Raw genomic sequence first — 12423 nt, 5'->3', positions numbered from 1 at the left:
ATAAATCAGATGGCAGCTCTGAGTAAAGTGTCAGTCAAAGCTCTACTGTAGGTAACCTTTCTACTCTAAACATTTTGTCAAGACTAGAAATAAAAAAGGGAAAACAAACCCGAAGTCATGTTTCACACTTTGGATATGAAACCAAGGTATTAACACAACCACAAAAAAGTGCCTGTTATTTTTCAACTAACAATTGCTTAGGAGAATAGAAATCTTCAATGAAACACACAAGACCAAAAGTAGATTGGCAGAACAAAAGAGCGGGTGCTGCACTCCACAGCTAATGAAGCACTAGAGGCTTGTTTCAGCTTGAAATAAACATGAGCTGTGGTGAGACACAGTGACTTTGGTGGTATTACAGCGTTGTGCTTTTAAAAACACTGTCAGTGATCAGCATTGAAGAGCTTTGGCATCTGAGTCATAGACCTCAAAATCATATTTTTTTGTCTGTTTTTCACTTAAATTTCCTGTCATCACGTACTTGTTTTTTTTTTTATCCCTTGTATTATAATTTTCATTAATCCTGCTTCCCTTGATCTCAAAGACCTAATTTCCTACCTTCAATGTTCTTGTTAGGTTTGTAGGAATCGTTCTTTACAATCAACTTGATGAGGTTCATGCACTGGACGATGAAGCGCTCAAAGGTTGCTCCCTCCCCCGCAGGTGTGAACACGTAGCTGACGGCAAATTCCAGGGAGCGCTGGATGAGAGGTATGAATGGGAATGGATGATACTCCAAGAAGTCTAACAACTGTATGGAAAGTTACGGGACGAGAGCAAACATAGGAAGAGTAAAAGAGAAGATAAAGATTAGTAAGTCTGCATAATCATTGATCCAACATATTCAATCTTTTCTTTAATAATATAAAAGACATTAGGAATTGATTGATTTAAAAAACAACTCACAACTTTAGTGTACAATATGATCGTCTTCTCCAATTTTTCTCTGCATGTGCTATCTGGACCAACTTGCCGACCTGAAAGACAAAACAACAGAAAGCTCAGTTAACTTACAACCTCCTAAAGCACTTCAATTGGTAGAGAAGGTCAGAAGGTGTGATATAATAAACCATAATTACAATAATGAGGTGATATATTTCTAACCTTCCCGTACAAACCTAAAGATCTTTATTTAGTCAGTGCAAATAAACAGAAATACCACTTGAACCTATCTATACTGACTTAACATGGTAACAGTGTTCCTTTTGTGACCATTTTTTAAACTCAATAGTTTGACATTTGCTTTTGCCTTCTTGATGAGAGATTCTTATTTTTAACCTTTGAAACTATGGCTAACGGTTTTCCATGAATGCCAGACTAAGATAGGCTTATTGTCTCATCATCTGGAACCAAAACGTAATACTTTTCCTTCATCACTAATGAAAAGATGTGCAGGTAACAACTTGTCAACCTATCTAAGCAATAACTTTGTACAAACATGAAGTCCAACTACACAAAAAATTAATCAATTGCTGGCGATCAGAGCTAAAAATGAGTGGCAATTAATTAAGAGACGAGATTGAACATCAGATGAGAAGATGAGATGATCTCGTCTACTCAATACAAGGAGGAAACATTCAAAACCAAAACTGGGAGTTAAAGAAAACTTGGTACCAAGGATTTATTTACGACATAAACTTTACAGGTCAAACACTCGCTCCAGCCTTCTACCTTGTGAGCCTCCCATGAGCCCATTACAAGCTTTGGGGTACATAAAATATACCGTAATTAAAAAGTTTTTTTAAAAGTGACCATGACTCACTCCCTCTAATGTAAATGTTGGCTCCATAAAACTTTCTGATGCTACACCCAGTAAAATATGACCCGTGTAGTTTACTTCGTTGTCAACCCTCATTGTTAAACTCAGCAGAGACAGTCACAGTCACTGGCGTTTCTCTAATCACTTGTGAAGAGCCAGGGTCATTGTATACCTCCTCTGTGACACACACATTTATTTCATTTCAGCTACCCTTCATCTACAGTGACACACAATTGATTAAAACAATTAAATGGCTCAAAGAGTGCTTTGTCTTGCTTCTTTTAGATTTCATACAGATAGGGGCATTGTTTAGATCAAAAACACTGTTGCGTTTTATTGACTTTGTGTCTGTGCCATTGTTTCCTTGTTTGCAGGTGTGTGTGACAGCTGGTAATGTAAGTCGATGTTGTGTAAAGTATTCAAAGTCACTGAGGTCAGTGTTGAACCACCAACAGCCAATAAGGTGCATTCGCAGACATGGTTAAAGATAATGAAGAGAGAAAAACACATAAATAAAAGGAGGATTTTATATTTCTGACACATGAAGCTTAGCTAGAAAGTTCTCAAAAAATGTTGTGACCTGCAAAAATGGAGAAGTAACCTCAGATGGAGGATAAACATCAACCAGGAGGGTTGAAGGGACCACAAAGACCTTCCCAAAAAGCAAAGTTTATAAGCCAACCTCATCAGGCTGAGCACGGCAAATATTTCTGACGTGTCTCCAATGCCATCAGCAGAATAATTATTACAAGTGATAGTTGCTGCTGATATCGCAAAGTGATTTTGTATTTTTTGTGCCACAATGACAGAATCGACAGCCAGTGGTGCCGAGTCTGAGATGTATCTCTCCCATGGGCATTATTATGACAAACCTATATGGAAGCAAGGACGGATCATTGATGGCGAGATCCCACAGGGAACATGAGCTCAAACAGCTGCCACTGATGTGGGAGGCGGCCGCTCAAAGGGTGTCACTCATTGGGTGTTTTAACATCAGGACATTTAGAAGGAGAAGCGGGAGTGAGTGAGTGATGGGGAGCAGCAAATATGGAATAAAGACTAATGAACAAGGGAAATAAAACTTTATTGACCAATTGTTTAATTGTGGTGAATACTAAAGATGGAATAAGTTGCAATATTTATTTCTTCAATGTTTGAGACAGATGAGCAGACTGACACGAAAAGGACCCGTTGTTACCTCTCAAGTATTTTGTTCAGCCACTCCAATGATACTTTAAGCTTTTAAATCCTTGTCCCTCTTATACTAATTGTTAGATTACTTTTATCTTGCCGCTTTAAGTTTCCCCGTCTATCATGTCTTTTTACGAGTTGGACACTGTGACTGAAAGCCAGTTATCAAGATTGAGCAGGAGCCAGGGGCAGCAGGCTCTGACATTGTCCTGCACTGAACCTGGATGACGCAGCCAAATCCAGACAGAGTTTTTTAGTCTGAATTTGACCATCCACACTTGCATTTATAAGTTACCTCTCAAAAGTGTGTCAAAATAAGATTACTTTTGAGTGGTATATAATCTTGAGCCTGTTTTATTGTTAGATTCCAATCTCCTTTAAGAACTAACACCTCAGCTTTGCTCCTTGGGCAAGTGCAGAAGGACATGGCATCCATACTCAATAATCAAAACGCCTGCTAAACAAGTGATAAAAAAGAAAATAAACATTTAAAGCGATATTAGTGGAGGTTAATTCCCTTTTAAGCAAGATGCTGTAGATGGACATAACACAGTGAGGAAAAGTATTAACACATAAACCAATGGAATACCAACAGCAGGGATAATTATTAAGTTTTGTTGCTTGGTTTTTTGTTTCACACTTACTAGTGCAAGTGTGTTTGTTTTGTTTTCCTTGAGTCTGTTTTATTTGTTGCTTTTTGTGTAAGAGTTCATATTCCCTCAGTGTATGTATGAACATATTATTTGCATAACTTAGATAGTGTACGTCATTCATAATTCATATAAATGTTTTTGTTTTTTTTAAACAGATTTCCTGGTGTCTTTAACTTGATCTCTCTCAAAATCCCAAATTACAAAGATTCTCATTTGTTGAGTAAGACACCTACTTTTAAATAATAGCGCAGTGAGCCTGAGTTATGCATAGAGTTCTTCTTTATTCTAATGGTATACAAGAGAAATCCTCAATTAAAAACTGAACCGTTAGGGATAACTCAGCCTCAACTTTTAATTTGGACACCTGCATTATACTGTGCTGTTATGAGCAATGGGTTTTGAGTGTCATAAAGTATCTACAGTTTTTAATTAGCTGCCTTCTGCATGCATGAGATCAAGCAGCAGTAACTGAGAGTCTTCACCAAAGGAAGAAGCTGAGAATCAGAGATTCAGGACAGAGAATGAGACAAGTACTCACAGCATTCCAAGAACTGTTTTAGCCTTTCAAACGCTGCATTCAGGAAACCCTGAAAAGGAAGAAATAAAGAGAGGGTGAGAAGTTTAATCTCTATGACATTTCCGCAGTTGAATCCCTCATGATTGCATCATCAGTATTGCCCAGGATCAGAAACATTATCAAGGGAATAGCTTAAGGACGTGTGTATGCGAGCGTGGGCACACGTACATGTTTGTCCCTGCATTGGGGAGCACAAATAAAAAAAGGTATTCAGCTCTACAGTATGCAAGATAATCAATTTTCTGTAGCCTGGTGAAGCTGTGGCTTAGCATGGGAAATTAGATGATAGACAGAGATGCAATCTGTTAAATTCTGCATTAATGTTAAGCCATGAGGTCAACAGCAGTGCCATTAATCACACCTTCAGCCCAGCCAGCTAATGTAGCTCTGGAAAGAGTTGCAGTTAAGAAGGAGAAGGGCAAAAGAGGACCGGAGAGAGGGGGGACGAATGATGAAGAACTGGGTTCATGGCAGACATTAGTTGAGCTACTTGTGGGGGGGTTAAGAAAAAGAGGTGGAGGTAGGCGGGATGAAAAAAATGCCTGAATAGAGTATACAGGATGTTAGGGACAACTCCTGCAAAAGAAAGAAAGTGTAAAGGCCACCATGACCTTGACAATAGCAAATGATTTTTGTTTTAAATTAACTCTATCTTCCTGTTTGACAGAGAAATATAGCAGATAAACATCCATTCAACAACAAAATGTTTTAAAATACATCAATGTTCCAGACAGTGTGAAACCTGAAATCCCTCATCCTCAGTATAAATATTTTTCAACTCACTCCTGCGGTGCTGCCACTACAAAAAGATGAACCTCATCTGTCCAGAGTTTTCATGTGATATAGTAAGAAACTCAATATAAATCAGTTCAGACCGTTTCCATAGGGATGTGACAAATCAAGCAGACTTTAAAGAAGCGGCGCCAACAAAGACAGATGCCTGCGCTGCATAATCTTTAGAGAAAAGTAGAAATTTGAACACAAAGCAGACTAGAGCGCATAAAATACACACAAACCATGTACTTGTGTCATCTCAGAGAAACAAACAAAACTAAACAGCCAAACATTTTGATTCTGCTGTTGTGAATATAATAAAAACCTTGAATACAACTTGAGAATTTGTCTTGACACCAACTTGAAACTGCTTCTGAGAAAAATAAAATTAGGAGCAACCTAAAGCAGAACAAACCAGAGCCGTATGTTTCAAACACTAGAGAGACGCCCTGTAGACATGATAAGACGAGAGAGGACGTTTCAATGGTTGTGTCAGAGATACAAATAACCCATGAAAAGTAAATAGGTGTTGAACCAATGAGGATTGAGTAACCAAATAAAAGATACTGTGTCTCCCCTCAAAGCAAAGCTGTTCATTTTGAAGGCTCATTTACGAGGAATCGGGTGCATTAGAAAACAGTAAATGCATCATGTAAATTCCAATCACATTATCCCTGTCTGACTAGACTAACCTGTCCCCTTTGACAATAATTAACTCTCTTTCCGTTTCATTTCTTTCACGTCATTGAGACGGAGAGTCAGACAAATCCATTTTGAAGTGATAACTTTTCAGAAGAAAAAAAACCTGCTTATCCGGAGGCTGTGGGACTCCACTGTTCACTGACGTAGAGAGAACACAGGAACGAAAACAAAGCAAATGCAGTAAGCTATACAATCACCCTGAGATAAGGACATAAGTGGATGTTGATGCACGGTGGCATGATGTCGCCTCTGTGCAGCAAACAAAGAGATAAGAGGTGGTCTTAAAAATGTTCTTGTTTAAATGAAGATATAACCCTCAACAGGTAAACATAATTTAATTTTAAAACATTACGAAGTATAGCCTTGACCTGACTGGTGTAATAGTTTCACAGTAAGGATCATATTTCTTGGTTTGCTCACCGTATGCTGAATAATAAAAACGATGAAAAATGGTATCGACCAGCAAAGGCTGCAAACAGCGGGTCTGATATATTAACAGCTTATAAATCTAAACATGAAATATTAACTCCAACCATTACATGTACTCGCTGAGCTGGAATAACAAGTCACAGCTCAAGACAAATTATGTTGTAATGCCAGGGTTTTAACCATAACACAACCTTCAGCCTGCAAGCAAAACGTTGTCTCATTAGAGCAATTACAGAGCATTGACTTCTTTCTCTCATTAACTGTGCTCACCGTCCCGTTTCTCCGAGAGAGATGACAAAAAAACAGTCACAGAAGATGAATAGGAGCAAATACTACGATAGCAATAGAGACACAGGCAGAGACAGAGGGAGCACAGCGACCACATCCTCGTGTTAATGCCTTGCTGACCTCCTGAGACTACATGGACTGAATCTCAAGGCCACTTGAGGCTAAAGGCCGGAGCATGCTTCTGCATTGTCAGGGGCCCGCAGGCACGCAGCTGTAACGCAGGACTCGTTGTCATTCATGGTTTTCCAACCATTGCGCGTGTTGCCATGCAATTCCCCGCCAGAACACTAGGCGCAGTTATGTTTTTTGTCGAAGTCGGCTCTTCTTCCTGTGTTGCACGAAGAAGAGCGATTTATTTACATCGCCACGGCGGCTCCTCAGAGCCTTTTTCTGGCGGAAAAATTCGCCGGTTAGTGACGGGTTATACTAGTGGACATAGTGTCGGATCTCTTCTGCCAAGTGCTCTTCTATTTGGTCCATATTCGTTCTTCTAAATCTTCCGTGGTTTCCGGGCATGAACCGGAAATGCGACTCCGGAAATGATGTAGTTAGCAGACCAATCACAGCCCTTGCGGGCGGGTGACGCTTGCGGGGCTTTGCCATCTAGTTAGAAAAATTGGCCGACGCACGTAAGGACGTGAGAAGGGCCGTGAGGGGCCCGGAAGGGCTCCTGCGTCTCCGGGCCCGTGAAATCGCAGAAGCATGTGCCGGCCTTGAGGAACATTTAGAATAGTCTTTTCTGCAACTGACATTTGTTTTCATTCATCAATTGTTGGGCATGAATTGAGTTTAATTCAGTCTATTAATAAGAACAATTGAATAATAAAATCACACCAAGCCACAATGTTTGGAATTTTATAATTTGTAAAATGAATCCAGAAGGATCCTTCAAGTCATACTTTCCAAGTTACTTTAAACATACCAGCAAGTTTTCTTTTACTGTTCTTTCTCGAAACCTTCGCTGAGAAAACAGGAAGTCGTCGCCTTGCAGCTGAAGTTCAGAGGATTTTGCCATTTTGCGTAAACGACTCCATTAACTCTGAGCCACGAGGAACCGAAACCCCTTCACAGGAATGAGGCTAAGATTTTTATTTTTTTTTGGCAAAGACTTAGACTGAATTGAATTAACAGTTTCATGGATTTCGACTTTGGAAGAGCTCATATAGAACTTTTGACTCTTTGAACTAAGACAAGGCTTAAGGCACTTTCAATCATCACAGCCATCCATATTTCTCACACTGTGATTGGAATAATTTTCAACTCAAAACACCACGAGAAAAAAACATCACTTCCAACAAAATGTGAGCAGCAACAGCGGGAATCACTCACCATCACTTCCATATTCTGTTGTGGCTCTTGAAATCCGTGGACTGTCAACTTGCGAAGAACTGAGCGAGGCAGATAGAAGAGTAAGAAAAAGGATTGTCAATGATTTTGACAATAAGGTTTGACAATGAACTTTAATGGGTTTTTCACAAATATAAGTGCAAATTAATATTTCCACAACACAGTAATTTAATGACTTGTCCATTAAATGAGGCATTTTAGCTGGTCGGCGGTTAAAAGCAATTGTCCATGGCCGACAGCAGAGTGCTGAAGTGACCCCACTAATCATTGACTTTTCAAAATAAACTATTACTATATCAGGGGCATTAACAGGCAGTGTTGACCAGTCAAAAAAGGGGAGGAGGTTAGCAAAAAAAAAGTATCTGCTATGGTTTTTGCCACCAATTTCCAACTCGTCTTAAACCATTCTGCCTCTGCTGAAAACTGGCTGAAAGATGTGCACCTATATTTGCCCGTATCTAAAGTTACACAATCATTTATTTTAATACTTGATGCCGATTCAACACTTTTCATAGTTCTAACTAAACCTTGAGTAAGAGACTTGATAATAATGATATTGTTTAAAAATTATGAGCAGGATTTAGCTCATGTCCACTGAAAGTAGCTGTTTCAAGTGGTTCCATAACACTCTTCAATTTTTAACATGAACAAACAAGGCCCCGGCATATAACGGGTCTGACCAAGTCTTGTAGTAGAATATTGTAATATGTCAAATTACAATATTAATTGTTATTAAAAGGACCATTTTGTATAGAAAGATCACGCTTTGAGTGCAAATGCGGTTTTGTTGTGCGTGTTATCTGTGTTTGGCCATGTGTAAGTTTGCGTGTGCAGATGTCGCTACCTTTAAGAGAGAGCAGCGTCCTCTCCAGCGAGCCGAGTGCTGCAGCCTCATCTCTGGCACAGATCTGTTGGAGGAAGCAGTCGGTGTGATGGCTCCACAGGGAGCAGGCGAAGCTGTAGATGCCCGACGCCAGCTGCACACAAACACACAAACAGCATGCGGTGGATCAGTGTACACGTCCAGCAACAGGCATCTGATGTCCCTCTGGTACACACACAAGGTTTGTCACACATGAATCTGCACACCAGATGTTAACGCACAATGTATGACAGCAAAGACTTACAGCCAGTTCCACTGCAGACCATGCTAATACAAAAGCATTTGCACATAACGCACTCACATAGAATAAACAACACACAGGGAGCGGAGAGGGACATGTGAGTCACAGGTCTAATTTAGATCTGATTGAACTTCTCATTACAGTCGCTGCCATAAAATTATTTAGCCTCAAAACAGTCCCGTCCGAAAATAAGATGATCAAAAAGTAGACAAAAGTGCTCTCAGTCCCATCAGCTTTGTAGTAACACAGTCTGACCCAGTAGCTCTGAAAATATAACAAATCTGCCATGGAACAATAATAGACTCTTTTCATAAAAAGAACAAACAGAAGACAAAACGGGTAAACATTGCATCGCTAACTATTCAAACAATGAGGCTACATTTCAGTGCAACTACACTCAGATATTCTGAAAATTGTTGAATGAAATGTTTGCTACTTAATTAAGACAAACACCCACATGAAAATTGGTCTGTGGAAAGTTTCAATGGTAACACGGCATCAGAATAGATCCAACCAAAGAACTCATCGACAGAATGTGTTGTGGGCAACACTGATGTGTCGAGGAAGAACCACTGGTTAGGTTGGTGGCACATGTCTGCTGAAAGAGAAATCCCTGTTTTGACAGCACAGCATCGACTTTGATAGATTCTATACAAAAAGTGCAATACTGGCAACTTTCCTCTTTGGAGAGCTTTTTCTGAGAGCTTAACACTTTCTATTCCTCAGATCCCAAACTAATCCAAAAGCACGGAACCTAAAAGTGATGAAGCAACTTTGGGAAATGCTGCTTAAGACCCCCCCCCCACACACACTTCTTAAATAATGTCAATTTTTCCAGAACTAATCCCAAGAATATATATATTTAATTTTATAAAATTACCATCGGGAAATGAAAAGATTACAGTCCCCCTCAAGTCACAGATAAAACTATAATGGCACTCAGATCAGTGTATGCCTCCGCCAAGGCCCAGCAGTCCTCTTATGAAACCACATTTGAAATCACAAGATCCAGATTTTTATTTGGATCTGCATCAAATTGAACAAACTCCTAAATATCAGTCCCTTAAACGTGCCCAGATTTGTTTCCATCAAGGTCCATGAATTATTCTATCTTGCAATGATAAAGAAAGTGAAACAAATATTTGCTCTCTACTGACCCACCAAGTCTTGTGGTAATCCATTGCGTAGTTCCAGTGTTTCCCCTACCATTCTATTAGGGGGGCGCTGCGCCCTCCCTGGAAGGTCAAGTTAATTTTTTTTTTATTTATTTATTTTTTAATATAGCGCCAGATCTCTGCATAAATCATTTTAAGGTTACATTTCCTCTAAAACAGGTCTACAGCTTGCATTTCTGTCTCGACATGGTCGCGCGTTTAGATTTCTCCTCTGCTCTCTGTATCGCGCACGGCGGAGTTCCATCCAAATGTGCGCACACACAGACACGTGCGCGCACAAAATACGTGCGCGCACACACAGGTGAGCAATCGTTACCTCCCACCAGCAGACAGAGAGCATCCATCTGAAAACATTTCACATGAACCACCTGACAAGCAGTTAAAAATATACGCTCCCAGGTGGATGATGGTAACACCCACTCTCCTGCAAGTAGCACCCGGAGCAGCTCTCCTGCTCCGGGTCCGAGTTCAGAGAAGAGCCTGAGTGCTGCACGCCCTGCCCCAGACAAGCATCTGCTCAGTCACCACCGGATAACAGGTTCTGACCCAGCTTGGCTGTCAGAGGGGAAATACTCCCCCTGGTTGTACAAGACTGATCTTGGTAAGTATTACACCGGACGCCAAAGCGCCGCGCCGCGCAATTCTCCAGGGCGCAGGCGCCTGGCTGTTCTCACGGGACGCGCATTCTCAGCGCCGGTCAGCCCGCGATTCTGCTTTCTCCGCTTGTTGTATTTAACCGTGAACGCACCTCGCCTCGCAACCTCAGCCTATCACTGTTTAATATATTTTCTTCGGACCATTGTTCAAAACCGGCAAATCTGCTGGAAAAGAATTTTATTATAGACGGAAGTTTCAAAACGGTAACTTAACACAAACGAGGGTTATGGCGAGGTGCTCTATTCGAACAAGTCCTGGTTGATTGCTGTGGTAACAGTGATTTCAGGTGGTAGAGAAGTCGTTCAGCAATGGGAAAGATTGCTAGTAGAATCTCGACTTTTGTCTTCTTTCACTTTATGCGCACGCTCCATGACGTCTTTACAGCCATTTCAACCACTCCGCTCCAGCGTTTCCATGACAGGGCTTCGTGTAGACGCGATAAACATAAGTACCGGATCCAAAAATGTTTCTGGATTCTGGCAAGCCAGGTTACTTATGGAAGTCAGTAAATACATACATACATACATACATACATACATACATACATAGATGGATGGATAGATGGATAGATAGATTGATGGATAGATGGATAGATGGATAGATGGATAGATGGATAGATGGATAGATGGATAGATGGATAGATGGATAGATAGGTGAATTACAGTTCATAGAGAATGAATAGGGGATTATTTCAGTTTTCTTTTTGGTTTTAGGAATGTTCTGTCGAATATGTAGACAGCATAAACAGGCAGTTGTGAGAGGAAACCAGACCCGGCCATTTATAGAGTCTCCCTGCCAGTCCTACAGAAAGGACAAACTGGACAAACACATGATGTCTGAGCATCACAGAATAGCCTGCAGGGTTCATACACATTTTGACCAATGGATTTCCATGACTTTTCCATGACTTTAAACCAAATTTCCATGACCGAACATTGCGTGAAATCTCGGTGTATACGCGAAAAAGTGACAAAATGTAGTATTCAAACTAACAATGAGAATTCCAAGGCATACAGTATACCTTAAATGACACAAACCAAAGTATGCCTGCTTATATTTTGAGCATATTTCTTTAAAAATGTATGAATTATTTAAAACTCAGCGTAAATGAACTAGGGATGGGCATTCGATTAAATTGTCTTAATCGATCGTCGGAAGAATTAACGATCGATTTTTCGATTAATCATTCATATTTTTATATTAAAATTCACTATTTATAGCCTATATTAAAATGCAGTGAAAATAGAAAAAACAGCGTGTTTCCTCATTGAGATCTTTATTACAAGATTAACAACTCTTGTGGCAGTTAAACGGGATCCGTTCAATGTTACACTTGTAAATAAGCGCTGCTGTCCTCCTAAGCCCCGCTGAGAGAGCAGCTAGCCGCTGAGAGCTAGCTCGATCTGACGGCTCTCGACCTCTCAGTCCGGTCGTTGTAACGCCCTCACTCCCGGAACCCCTCACCCAGACCCGGGTCTGTCCGGGTTACCCTCCGCGTGGACTGAGGGTCCGTGTGCGGACATGAAGCCGAGCAGCAGAGGCTTAGCTCCGGGCTGCTTCCTCCAACTGCTAACAGACACGCTGTGCTGCGTTCAGGGCAACTCGGATATTCCGACCTCCTGCCACATAGCGAACATGCAATAGTTTATCGATGAAAACATGTCATCAATGAAATTCTTAATGATCAATTAATCAATAGTCGAGTATTTATGCCCATCCCTAAAACGAACGACATGAAAATAAGAAT

General features: G+C 40.6%; 1 protein-coding gene across 1 annotated transcript in view; it reads right to left on the bottom strand.

Moving 5' to 3' along the window:
* Positions 1–12423, bottom strand: part of ipo11 (importin 11) — a 105258-nt gene that overhangs the window by 76036 nt on the left and 16799 nt on the right. Inside the window, exons 6-10 of the mRNA XM_061072058.1 lie at positions 8565–8697; positions 7703–7761; positions 4142–4190; positions 907–977; positions 559–751 (exon numbers count right to left, since the gene is read on the bottom strand). Coding sequence (XP_060928041.1) covers positions 559–751; positions 907–977; positions 4142–4190; positions 7703–7761; positions 8565–8697 — 505 coding nt within the window. The remainder of the gene's footprint in view (positions 1–558; positions 752–906; positions 978–4141; positions 4191–7702; positions 7762–8564; positions 8698–12423) is intronic.

The sequence above is a fragment of the Limanda limanda genome, chromosome 5, assembly GCF_963576545.1.
Source record: "Limanda limanda chromosome 5, fLimLim1.1, whole genome shotgun sequence".
Classification (NCBI taxonomy): domain Eukaryota; kingdom Metazoa; phylum Chordata; class Actinopteri; order Pleuronectiformes; family Pleuronectidae; genus Limanda; species Limanda limanda.
The sequence above is the reverse complement of the archived record's forward strand: the minus strand, read 5'-3'. Positions and strand labels throughout refer to the sequence as shown.